This window comes from Phascolarctos cinereus, unplaced genomic scaffold (genome assembly GCF_003287225.1).
Source record: "Phascolarctos cinereus isolate Bilbo 61053 unplaced genomic scaffold, phaCin_HiC Scaffold_2;HRSCAF=192, whole genome shotgun sequence".
Taxonomy (NCBI): Eukaryota; Metazoa; Chordata; class Mammalia; order Diprotodontia; family Phascolarctidae; genus Phascolarctos; species Phascolarctos cinereus.
The window spans coordinates 183,495,490-183,509,493 of NW_027555625.1; the positions used below are offsets into that span (position 1 = coordinate 183,495,490).

Consider the following 14,004-nt stretch of genomic DNA (forward strand, 5'->3'; position numbering starts at 1 on the left):
CTACAAATATTCATTTGTTTCATGCTGTCATCACTGTCAATGTACTTATTTTATGAAATCAATTTGTAAACCTGTTTACCAGTTTTAATTTTTGTGAGTCATTACAGTTAATATGAGGATTTCCACTGTATTCCCAGCTCAGATGACTTCATAGAGGAAATATTTATTTTTGTGAAAGCTGTATGCTAATCATTGTTAAAACTTATTGTAATTGGTTTTGGAACATGAGTCTTAGGGACAAATTGAAATCTAGATTCCAAAGAAAAATATTTTAACAGGCTCTCTCATATTTTTATTGTAGTTGTAGCTAAAATTTCATAAATTTTAAATTATTTAAATACATTGTATTTGAAGAAGTCTAGTGGGGTCACTTCTGTTAAATAATGACTTCTAAATAGCTATAGATTCTTTTTCATGCCAGGCTCATTTACAATAACAAATATCTGAAGTTATAAAAGAAAGAGATCACTATCCAAAGGGCTTTCATGGCCCAAACTTGCTGCTACAGTTATATTTATGCTCATAGGCCCTTCCTGTGCTGGAGAAAAACAGTTCCCCCAAAATTCCTGTCTATTGATCATTCTGTACTCTCATGCACATTTTAGTTATAGCCATTGGGAAAAATAAGGATGTATATGGAGTGACTTCAAAATGATTTTCTTCATGAAGGACTAAAAATATTGTTAATTAATGTACTTTTAACAAATATAAAATATTTTATTCCCACTGGAAATTTTACAAAGTTGTTTATCAGTTACCATTAGCTTCAACCTCCAGACTGTGAATTTTTAAGTCTATGAGATTTCATGAGTTTTAGCCATGTTTATGGATCTAAATGAATCATAGTGCTATCAGTCTAAGGGAGTATCATAGATATTTGAAGTGACTTATTTCAGGCTGCTAAGCAGCATAGCAGACAGAGTGCTAGACTCAGTAAGAAAAACTTGAATTAAAATTCTGTCTCAGACACTTACTAGCTGTGTGGCCCTGGGGAAGTCTCTTAACCTCTTCAAGCCTCAATTTCCTCATCAAGAAAATGGGGATATAAATAGAACTTACCTTCCAGGGTTATTGTGAGGATCATATATAAAGTGCTTTGGAAATATTAAAGAGCTATAAAAATTCTAGATAGCCTTATTTAATTTATATCTTATGTCACACATTTTCACTCCCTCTTTCGCAACTCTGGGTCTGTTTGCCAAAACTAATTTATATGGTTAATTTATTATAACTTTAAGCTATTCCTATATCTGGAACAATAAAATATTCATCCTCTCTGGCTGTCTTCTTTCCTGTGTGGCTATTTCTTTCATACATACACACACACACACACACACACACACACACACACATACAATATTAGTAACCTCCATGAACATACCATAACTAGCATGGCACATTGCATTCAGTAGGTATGTAATAAATGCTGGTGGGAAGTAAAAGCTGCCTTAAAGCACCTCCTCAAACATGGACATAAATATCTAGGTCAGTCCAAGGAATAACTCAAACTTTTCAGGGCATGGAAGGACTGGAATAGGCCATGGTCACAATTGAAATCAACTGCTAAAGAATAAAATTCAGGCCCACCTCAATGATTAGCTTTCATCTAGTCCATAGACTCATCCCTACACTTAGTGAAAAATGATACAGACTTGAGATGTAGATAAATGAACAGTGTCCTGGTACATTTATTGGTCTGCTTATTAATTATAAATAATAACTTAAATTTGCAGTCATAATATTTTTTTCAAAGAGCTTTCACATACGCTGTCTTTTATAATCTCGTGGTCTCATGAGGAAGATGATATAAATATTATCATCCCTCTTTATTGACAATTCCTTCCCATTTACAGATAAGGAAACTAGATCAGAGAAGTTAGGTGACCTTGCCCAGAATCACACTCCTTTTTAGTGGTGAAAATTATATTAGGGCCTCCTGACTGCCAGTCTGATATCCTTTTCCACTGGGGCTACTTTAAGTGAAACATTGCCCAATGACAATGCAGTGAATGAAATGTTCAGATATTTTCACCATTCTTGATTCTTTTCCTATATGCTAATTCTTTAACATTGTTGTCCTAATAGTTATATACCAACTACTCAGTGTTTAAAGTGATATGCATGTGCCAAAACATAATAGAGTGAAGTGAAGTTATACAATAGAAAGTAAGGAAAAGCTTTAAAAAGTCCATGGCCTTTTGGAATGAGTTTCTACTCAAACCTGATATTTCTGGATACATTACTTTGCTCTAATGAAAAAAAAAAAAGCAGTGATGTTTATTTAGCTAAAATGGGCAACTAGAATAAGTATGACTCAAAAAAAGAGTCTAACCTTGGATGTTATGCCCAAGGAGACCTAGGAAATTGCTAACCCATGTAGCAGCAACAAACTTAGCTAAATTCAACCCTTTCATTGAAAAAGGGAAGAACATGAGATTTTTGCTTAACCTCACTTTACCTATCCTGCTCAGCTGCTTGGGGAATAAGAAACCGATTTAGACCTTAGTGTTGTTAAATATTACCTCAAGGAATTGGTGAGGAGAATGTTAATCTATAGAATTTGGATTGCATTTAAAGTTACAGCTGTATGGAAGATTCCCAGTCATTGGTATAATTGGTATTTTAAAAATAACAGGTTTACTGTGAAATTTCCATTTAAATACAAGACAGTCTTATATCTCAAAGGGCAGCCTCTCCTGAAAGAGCGAAAAATGATTTAAGGAAGATTTCACATCACATATACATTTTTCGAAATTCTCTGAAGAAGTTATGGAGAGTGAATTCTTCCAATAGCCATTCAATGGTGGTCATTTCAAATGAACTGAGCTATTCTCTTGACAAATTCTTCACTAAATTAACTGTCATGGAAAAAAAAAAAGAATATAGCTGTTGCTGTTTGCCAAGCCCACAGGGATTCTTGACCTTTTTTCCATTAGACTGTGAGATCCTTGAGAGTAGAGAGTGTCTTGTGCCTTTCTCTGAATCCCTAACACTTAGAATGGTTTCTAACGTGTACTATGTGCTCAAATACTTCTTATCTTGACTTTTCTTTCAAGCATACTTTTGGCAGTCTGTTGATCTCTAATGTTTTTAAATTCATAAAAAATGAAATACATAAGATTACAAAGGAGTCCAATTATATTGAAATAAAGATGGACTTTTTTACTGGTCCTAGTTCACATATCCTCTGACATCTATCCATGGGCTCCTTAGTGGTCTGTCTTTGCTAGAGAAAATTTTAGAATGATCAATTAGTATGATCAATATTCCATCCACCTAACCCACCTCAGATTGAACATAGCAATTTTTTTAACCTTCAAAGTCTACCATGACATTAACATCTGTTGCTTTCTTAGAAAACTATGATTTTTGTAGATAACTCCCTGTGCTAGTTTCAGCTGCCTGATTCCAGCCCCTAATGGGTGAAATACTGTTTGTAGGTGCTATACAGTAAATGTGATTTACCATCATTTGCCTTCTGGATTGTAAGTGTACTGTCTGCATGCTTCCAGCTGTGAAATTGCACAATAAGCCATAATTAAACAAGCAGAGAGAAGAAACAGGATTAGTTAGGTGTGATCTGGAATAAGGAGACCCACAACAAGGTGCCTTTTAAAGCTTTATTAGCCCAAAGCACAAAAAAAAAGGCATATCCAGGTAACCTCTGTTTTCAATGACTCTAAAGGCATGTTTTCGAACACACTGATGAAGACTCAAGACTACTTAACAATAACACTACCAGCATGGATTATGGGTGTCCACACAACCACAACATGCTATTGATGTTTTTCGATGTTGGTTTCCAGTAGTGAAACTAATGAAAAAATTTATTTTTGTCTCACATGACTTTCAGTGTCAGGTACATGTCTCTTCCCATTAAATTGTTTTTGTTAGTTGGTTAATTTTCCCCATAGAGAAAATTTTCTTTTAGGTGTGTATACAGAAGCAAACAGAAACACCCTTGAAAGCATAACCCTAAATAACTTCTCTGTCTGCACAGCACTCCACTACAACTTATTTATAAACTACTTAGATAAAGCATTTTGCCTTTTGAGCATTTCCCCCGGTTACAGGGAAAATTTATCTTATTACTCTGGAGTTGAGGAGGATGCTGGTATCAGCTTTGGTTTAGCTGACTGGGGAGGAGAAATTTCAGGTATCTTTTCACCATGTTTGTACACACTCACAGTGACATCTATTTTTTCTCCACCATATTTGTTCCTAACATTGATGCTGTATTTTCCTGAGTCCTCTGAGGTCACCCCTTTGATGGATAAGCTGACATACTTCCCATGTTCCACTTTGACCACAAAGTGTTCATTGATCTCAATGTCCTTGTCATTCTTGAACCAGACAACTTCTGGGTCAGGATTTCCAAATACAGTACAAGTCAAATTCAGAGTCTTTTAAAGAGAATAAGTGAAAAGGAAAGAAGATAGAAAAAGATTAATCAGATGGGATATGAGTTAAAAATATTTCTGTTTACTAAATTATTTCAATTCAAATTATCCTGATCGATGAGATCCTACTATATAGCTGATCACAGACTCCTGAACATGCTTCATCATTTGTTCCCATCCCTGCACATCTAGCTTCCTACCTCTTAGGAACAGTATACAAATCAATACTAACATTGCCTCTGGAAAAGGCTTAGAAATCAACAGCAGTGTGACTCCACATACTATAATTGGGACTCACAAATTCCCCAACAAAATATCTATCCCAATCTCCATCACATCTCCATTCTCTCTCTCTCTCTCTCTCTCTCTCTCTCTCTCTCTCTCTCTCTCTCTCTCTCTCTCTCTCTCTTTCTCTCTGTCTCCCTGTCCTCCTCCTCCTCTTCTTCTTCTTAATCTTCTTGTTCTCCTCCTCCTCCTCTCCCTCCTCCTCCTCCTTCTTCTTCCTCTTCCTCTTCTTCCTCTTCTTCTTCTTCTTCTTCTTCTTCTTCTTCTTCTTCTTCTTCTTCTTCTTCTTCTTCTTCTTCTTCTTCTTCCCCTCTCTTACTCTTTTCCTTTCCCCCTCTTTCCCTCTCTCTTTCTCTCTTGCCATGATGTTCCTTCAAATGTCTACTGAACCCCCTAGAACACCTTGGGTTAAACTGTCCTATATACCTACGAATGGCAGTTACCAGGCTGCAGCTTTTGAAGTACTCTTGTTATATAGTAACAAGGAAGAAAAGATGGATTGCCTTTGGTATCTAAGTCATTTTCATGTATTCAAATGGCAAAAGGATGAACTCACTCTGATTGCACAAAAATTATCATTCTTACCTTGCCTTCCATTATAGTTACCACATCCGGCAACCCACCAATCACCTTGCCACGATCTATGAGATGAAAACAGCAATTATCCAAATGTCATGAGTAGGACTGCTTAAGATTCAACACAAATTCATGCGTATGTTAAAATATTGATCTCTAATCAGAGCTAACACAGACTAATAATTACCCATTGTTGTCATTTGAAATGTACTTACTTTTCTCTGCAAATGCAGCTGCCCTAAAAATTGGTGGGGAGGAGAAGAGAAGAAAGTTTGAAAAAAAGATAGTATATTGACAAAGAAAATGAATTTTTTATTTACGGAGTTTGACTGAGGAAAATGTGGAATTATAATTAAACATTATAATATAATTCTATAATATAATTGTATGTAATATTATTAAAATATAATTTGTAATATATAATAGTATAATATTTTAAAAATTATGATAATACTTTGTCAACTTGTTGACAAAAATAAATTATCCCTTTCCTGATAACTGCCACCTCCTTTGATGCCAAAGCCACCAGGTGGAAAGTAGAAAAACTCAACCAACTGTTTTGTTAACAAAATAACAACTTACATTTGCGGAGCAATTTATAGTTAACAGAAGTACTTTACGTGCACTATCTCAACATATTCTCACAGAAACCCTTTGATAAGGATAGGTAATCTCAATATTAATATCCCCATTTTATGGATAAGAAAACTGGGGCTCACAGAATTGAAATGACTTGCCCACAGTTGGCAAGTAGCAGAATTAGGCTTCAAATTTAGGTGCTCTGACACCAAAGCCACTATTCCTTCCTCTATCCCACTGAAGGTCTCAGTAGAATACAGCTTTCAACTGTCCTCTACTCAATACTAACCAGAGGATCTTGCTTGCTTTGCAGTCATGAAGACCTCAACAAATTCTCTGATTCCAAAAGATTGCTCACTCAAACATTTTATCTTTCACTATTTGTTTTAAATTTAGAGCCTATATTCTGAGGAACCTCTTAAAATACATAGCCCCTCCCTCTTCTCACTCCATTCCCTTCCCAGGGGAAACATTTCCCACTACTACAAGCCTTTTTTTAAAAAATCCTAATTTTGAATGTGAATTTCTATAACCCTAAATTATTAAATGCATTTTCACTTTAATGAGATTTCTCTTCTATAATATGATAAATCACTGATACTGATATATTTTTCCATTGCTATCTCCATCCTACAGGCTTTCAAACCCTAGAAGTTCATAGGTATCATCAAAGAAAGCAAATTTGACTGAGAGTGGGTGGGAACCAGGGGTTGGAGGAACTAATCTCGTGCCATATTCATAAACTATGCAAATCTTACTTGAGTTGTTGGAATTCTGCAAATGCTTCATCAAAAGCTGGAAAGAAATATTTCATCTATTAGTGAATTGTTTCAATGCTATATTCTCTCTCCAAAGGTACCTAAAATCTTAATTTTCCTTTTTTAGTCAAATAGCAAAAGAATTAAAAAAGTTAATTTTATCTGTGCAAGATACAAAATTGGGGCTTACATAAATGTCCTGGTGGACTGACAAAGAATTGAAACATAGATTGCATTTATAAACTTATTTATTTGAGTACATAAAAAGGTTTATAAATTGCTTTAAAATATTATCTCATTTGATCTTTATCATTACCAGTGTTATAGGTATTATTATCTCCATTTTATGAATAAGGAATTTATGTATAGCTTGGGAAAATTAAATAATTTTCCTTGTAGTCATACAGGTAGTAAGTCAGAGGCAAGATCTGAACACTGGTCTCTTGACTCCAATTCAAGGCTGCCCCTCATTTGGTCCTAAGTAAGCCACTAAATATGCAATTATAATACGTTGAGTAATTTTAATATCTTACCTTGTCCAGAGAGATCAAGTGTCCTTTGATGGTTATCTTTGCCATCAAATATCTCAAATGTGTATTTCCCTTTATCCTTTTCAGTAGGCTCACAGATCTGCATCCAGGCCATCTCTTCACTACCCCCAATTCTCATATGCTCACTAGAAGAAATCTTCGCATCTCTTCAGAAATGAACAGAAATACATCTTCATGTTTCATGCCCATATTATAGACAACAGTTCTATACGGTGTTATATGCAAAATAGCTTCAGAAGAAAGGCAAGTTCTCAGCTATTACAAATTCTGCTAGATAGTTTTCCTCGTTGCTGGGTACAGAGAGGGAGGGAGGGTTTGACCTCTAATTTCATCAGTGTAGGGAATTCCTACAATAGAAATTCCCTCCATCAATGAGGATAAGCAACTTAGGGTCTAAGAGATTTATTTGGCTTAAGCGACTTCCTGAGGGTCACACAATTACTATATGTCAGAGGCAAAACTTAAATATAGATCTTCCTGGTACCAAGGAGAGCCCTCTATTCACTATATCAGGCAAGGTTTCATTATCCTTCATAATAATTAAAAAATTAGGGATTATTTTTGAATCTCATATCCAATAGCTCTTTTTGAAAAGCTTATATAATAATTTAATATATGTTGTGTAATGACAGTAATACACCACAAATTTATATATATGTAAATGTACATACAAAAGATGTGCATATATATGTACATATACACATTGAAGTGTTACAGAGCTTGCCTCTGTGAGCTTACATCTCAGTTAGAAAAACCAGCTTAACACATCTTATATTTCTCAAATGTAGTTATATTGGCAGATACAACAAGTTTACTGTCTTTTTTAATTTTTTAAAAATATAATAGAGTTCCCATCCTATGGAGGGAGGTATAATGGCTAGAGAGGAATTTAAAAGAAGCATGTATCATCCTTCTATTCTTGGTTTGAGAGCAAGATTAGATGATCCTTCAGCCAAAGTTATAATAAAGGCATGAGATATTTTTATAAACAGTGTTAATCATAATTAGTGTGCAAAGTAGTATGGAGCCAGAAAAAAGTATTAAAATTTGGTATCAAAGATAAGCTTATAATTTATATACAAAGTTCTCATGGTTAGGATTTGAAATTAACCACAGCCTCACACTTTTTTTTAGTAATTATTGAAATCTGTATTTCATGATACTAGTCCATATTACAACATCTACATGGACATCAAAGCTAAGCTGTATCTATAAGGTGTACTGGTTTCCACAAGGTCACACAGGTTGTGAATGTCAATGCTAGATTTTGAACATAAGTTTTTGATTCTAAGTGTAAGGCCCACCAGGCTCATTCATTTATTCAACAACAACAACAACAACAACAATTTAGGCTCCTATTAAATTGCAAGACACTGTACTTTGCTCTGTAATACAAAAGTAGATAGGACAGAAACTTTGTTTTTAAGAAATTTATCCTCTAATAGAAAATAGAATGCTCTAGTACTTTCCTCGCTAGAGATGGTGAAGTTACCTCCTCATTAGCTAAGCATCCTCTATTGAAGAATGAAAAAGGAGTATACTACCACTTGTGATCTCTTTCCTGATATCTTCTCCTTTTTTAGCCTTAATAAACTGTTTAACTGTATTAGCTGCCATTCACAAGCATTATTGTAATTTCCCAGTTCTACCAATACACTAGACACATTTCTTTCCAATTTAGTGTTCATTCATTCATCAAGCAAGCAAGCATTTATTAGTAATGTATATATATATATAATATACATATACATATATATACATATATATATATATATATATATACAGATATATATTAATAGCCTATGTAATAGCCAAGAATTATCAGGCATTGGAAACAGTGCGGTATATAGTGCTTAAAGAGCTAGAATCAGGAAGACCTGGGTTCAAATTCCACTTCATACACGAATTAGCTGTATGTCTCTAGACAAGTCACTTCATCTCTCTGAGCCTGTTTCCTCATCTATAAAATGAGAAGTTGTACTCAATGACCTTTAACATCTACTGCTTTTAATGCTATGACCCTATGAATTCAACAAGCATTCATTAAGCATCCATTATATTAAGAGTTTTGCTAGGCACTCAGTATACAATGACAAAAATGAAATAGTTTCAACTTTCTACTTCGGGAAATCAACATGTACACAAATAACTAAGTATAAAATATATGCAAAGTAAATACAAAGCAATTTTCTATTTCCAGGGAGTAATGATTGGGGAGGTCAGGAATGGCCTCATATAGAACGTGGGATTCAAGGTGAGTTATGAAAAGAGCTATGACTCTTACAGGAGACAGCTAGATGGCTCAGTGGATAAAACACTGGGCCTGTAGTGAGGAAGACCCAATTTCAGATCCAGCCTTAGACACTACTAGCTGTGTGACCCGGGGCAAGTCACTTAACCATTTTTGCCTTAATACACTGAGGGAGGAAATGGCAAACTGCTCTAGTGTCTTTGCCAAGAAAACCCTATGGACAGCATTAGCATGCTATAGTCTATAGGGTCCCAAAGAGACAAACATGACTGAAGAACTGAACAACTGAACAACATGGCTCTTACATGTAGGGGTCACCGGGTGAATTGAGGACATCACAGGGAGATGATGTGACGTGAGGTGAGTGAATGTTCACCTCATTCTAAAAGCATGTGGGATATACCTAGGATAACCTATTTGTTTTAATATACAAGAGAAAATCAGATGTAATAGCACATTTTTCTATTCATAGTTTTCAGGACTCCCCAGGGATTGAATCTTACAAACAGAATTCAATATGCATCTGCTTTTCCAATTGATCCCAATTTGGCAGAAGATGCTAGGATGCATACAGTGTTACACATAGACTCACACAAAATAAATTTGTGATTTGGTAAGGAAATGTATATCCTCTACATGTTTACACTTGGAGATTGTATTGGGCTTAGCAAGAATTTAATCACAATTTAGGACAGAAATGAGTTATTGAAAAGAGTTTATATGATAAACTATCATTTGTTCCCTAAAGGAGAAGTGCAACAAGATTTTTTGCCCAGTGCCCCAGAATAAAGCAAGAGGTTTTCTATTTCTAACATTAATGATCTTGGCTTCCTTTGCTTCCACAACTTTGTTCAAACTAATGGTACCAGGGTCAACTGCAATTTCTGGTTCAAAAAGAATAGATGCATACATACAGGCGTGGGTACATATATGTATTCATACATGGATGTGTATGTATACATATAGACATGTACATTTATAGACATATAGATACAGATGGCATGGTTAATTCGGCTTCCAAAGCAGTCACAAGTATTTTGATAAGACAAGGATTTCAGTGTTAGCTGTCCAAAATTCATAAGGGTCTCAGCTCTACCTATCCGGATTACTAGATAGTATGATGGAAATGATGTTCCATTCCCTACTGTGCAATGCCTGGATATTGCTCTGGGACTTGTAATGTGGTCCCTGCTCTGCCGGAGAAGGAGATGATTTCAATCATGCCTGGGGATTTGCATCCTATTCTACGTACTGAGCCAGTGACAGTATGAATTACAAGGACTGCCTAAGCTCCCTGTGTTCAAGGTAAGGCTGGTCAGAGTTTCATTTAAAGGAAGAACCAATTACTTTGGGCTGCTTTATTTCATTGCCTCACTCTGAGTCATTCTCAGGCTGTAAGGTTCTCTTGCTTATCTCACTTACTTTGAATAGATCAGACTCCCAGGGCCAATCTACATCCCCAAACATGCTCTGCTATCAGCATCTACAGATTTCTTTAAGTTCACACAGCTGTTCTTTTGTGTGTGTGTCTAATACTCTAGAACTCCCTCAGTGAGGGACAGGCAAGGGTTGGGGGAAATGCTTTGAAACTTTAAGCTGACATACTCAAAATCATAGGGGAAAAGTTAATAGAGTTTCTATTTTATCAGTCACATCTAACACAGCTTTGTTTGAAAGGTGAAACTCATTTGACCCCTAAATTCACCTAACAAAAGCTTTTGGAAGCACTGATAAGTCAATTATTTGAGACACTTGTGTTCAATTTAACATACATCCTATCTCAGCAGGATCTCTACTGCTCACAGAATTAGTCATTTGCAAGTATTGAAAAATTATTTTTCCTGTGCATTTGTGTGGCTTATGAAGGAGAAAATGTTGTTCTGAATGGATATTCATTAATATAGCAAAACATTACTGATTTGGAATAAATGTATATATGAGGTCACTTAATGAGACTAATAAAATTATAATAAAAATAGCATTTATATTTATATAATAATAAAATTAGCATTCCCACTTAAACAGCACGTCAAGTTTTCAAAGCACTTTAGAAAATGTCCATTTGATCCTCATAACACTGGGAAGTAGGTGTTATTATTATTTTTATTTTACACATGAAGAAACTGAGGCAGATAAAAGTTAAGTGACTTGTTTAGGGTTACATAGCTACTCTCAGAAGCCAACTATGAACTGAGGTCTACTGTGGCACCTAATTGGCCTCAGAGGTTCCAGCCAATAAGCTGACTGAAAAAAAACTGAATTGTTTACTATCAAAAGCTCTTTCTATGGTGAATGCATCTCCAAACTGTCTTTTGGCTACCACTACTGGCTGTAATGCAAGTTTGGTCAGGTGAAAACAACAGTTAGCTACCTTAACTAACTCTAGAAAAGGTTCAGAGAGTCAAAGTGACTTGCCCAACATCACAAAATTTTGAATCCATCCTAATCTCACTATTCTTTCCCACTATACCATACTACATCTAAATAGGCCTAATTTCCTTGATTTTTGCCTGTCAAGTTAGAAATATCATCTCTTGAAAATGGGGTGAAATTTACTACACTCAAGTACGCAAGTCCAAAAACTATATAACTACCCTCAGATACAAGATGGAAATGTCTGGCCCAGCACACACAGAGTAGAAACAAATCTTGGAGTCCTCAGAAACTTACTCCAAGTCAAATATGATTTAAAAAAATGTTGCTGTTTTAAGTGGTTGTGAGATGTTAATAGGCATGTGATTCTCAATAGCTTAGAATGGATCCTTTGACTGTTCTCAGAAATAGTCAAGCCTTAGCAAGGCTTGACTTAAGAAGGATATAGAGAAACTGGAGTGAGAACAAAGAACAGTGATTTCAGGGAATGAAAAGACCAGAATCTTTCCTTTAAGGAAAGGAGGAGAGGTTAAAGGGGAGGAGGTCATAAATTGTTTCTGGACAAGATACCTGGAGATGTATCTGTCATAGAAGTCCTCAAAATTGTGATTTATTTTTGCCACATCATTCACAGAACCTTGGAATTGGAAAGGCCCACAAGAGGACATTTAGTCAAACCCATATATGAACAAGAATCTTGCCTGTCTGCCATATACTTAAACAGTAGTCAGTATTTGCAATTTCCACCCACTGCTAAGAGTTCAGTAGCCAAAAAGTAATCAGCCAGCCACTGCTTACAGACATCAAGTGAGGGGAAACTTACTACCTCCTGGGAGAGCCCATTCCACTTCAAGATTTCTCTAATTGCTAGAAAGTGAAGTGTTTGTTTTGTTTTGTTTTCCTTTTCCTTTGCTTCTTTTCACCCATGGCCCTGAGTTCTGTGCTCTGGTACCAAGCAGAAAAACTCTAATCCCTTCAAATACTTAAAGGAGGCTTTGATGTCCCCCACTATCTTCTCTTTCGAGACTCATAATCATCCCATTTGCTTTAATCAGTCCTCATATGATGTGAGTCTAAACTCCTTCACCCAGGGACGAATATGATAGAGTTGACATAGCCCTAGACAAAGTCAGGAAGACCTGAGTTTGAATCCCACCTCATATTCTTACTATCTATAAGTTCCTAGGCAAGTCAAATCTCCTTGGTCTTCAGTACCTTTGTCTGTAAAATGAAAGGTATAGACTAAATGGCCCCTTACAACTTGAAATCTATAATTATACATGCCTATTAGAATATTGATCACCCTTTGCCATTTGAAATGCTACTTTGACACTAGGAGAAGGACTCAGTTATTGCTACCAGTTTGCAACTGACAGGTCAGTTGAGTGGTTTAGTTTCTCCTAAGGCACTGACTTGCCAGAAAGTCTTCTGCCACAGTGAATTCTTATTTCAAGTAGTACTTCTTGGTGTTACATTTAGGAAGGACACAGAGAAAAGCAAGGACACAGTTCTAGCCTTACTAATTTCCTTACTATCTGTCACCTTCCTATCTTTTCAATTTTCTTACTTCATTCCTTTCTATGTACTCTACTTTGTAGAAACGCTGACTTTGATGTTTCTCTAACGTGATGCGCTACACTCCATCTCTAAACTATGTGCCGTTTCACTACTTGTCCTTCATGCCGGGAATATTCTCCCTCCTCACCTCTACCTTCTGTCTTCTCGGGCTTCTTTCAAGACTGAGCTAAAAACCTACCTGCTGCATGAGACTTTTCCCTTCCCTGTCTCTTCCCTGCTAGTACCTTCCCTCTGAGATTATTTCCAATTTACCATAACTGTATGTATATCTATCTACATCTATATCTAGATTGATAATAACATATATGTATATAGGAATCTGGGTTGTATGTAGTTATTTGCATATTGTCTCTGTTAAACTGTGAGCTCCCTGAGAACAGGACCTATGGGAGCCTTTCTTTGTGTCCCTAGTTTTTTTCACAGTGCCTGACATATAAATGTTTAATAAATACTGATTAACTAATTGCCTAAAATGCCAAGGAGGTCTGATGAGGAGAGTTATGGGAGAGATTGCTGCCTCCCATTCTCCCCATGGGTAGCTGACAGCTTCCTCCTCACCTCAACTCACAAATTATCAGAACACCTACCCCCTTGTTGATCCTCCAAAAGAAGCAAAAGTAGAGATCCCTTGGCCAAAGCCATGTACAACAGAA

At 35.9% G+C, this 14,004-nt stretch overlaps 1 protein-coding gene across 1 annotated transcript in view; it reads right to left on the reverse strand.

Moving 5' to 3' along the window:
• Positions 1-3,606: 3,606 nt before the first annotated feature.
• The window catches only part of MYOM2 (myomesin 2), a 160,563-nt gene continuing 150,165 nt past the window's right edge, over positions 3,607-14,004 (reverse strand). The window contains 5 exon segments of the mRNA XM_020973014.2: positions 3,607-4,403; positions 5,271-5,326; positions 5,477-5,499; positions 6,599-6,635; positions 7,132-7,295. Coding sequence (XP_020828673.1) covers positions 4,089-4,403; positions 5,271-5,326; positions 5,477-5,499; positions 6,599-6,635; positions 7,132-7,295 — 595 coding nt within the window. The 3' untranslated portion in view covers positions 3,607-4,088.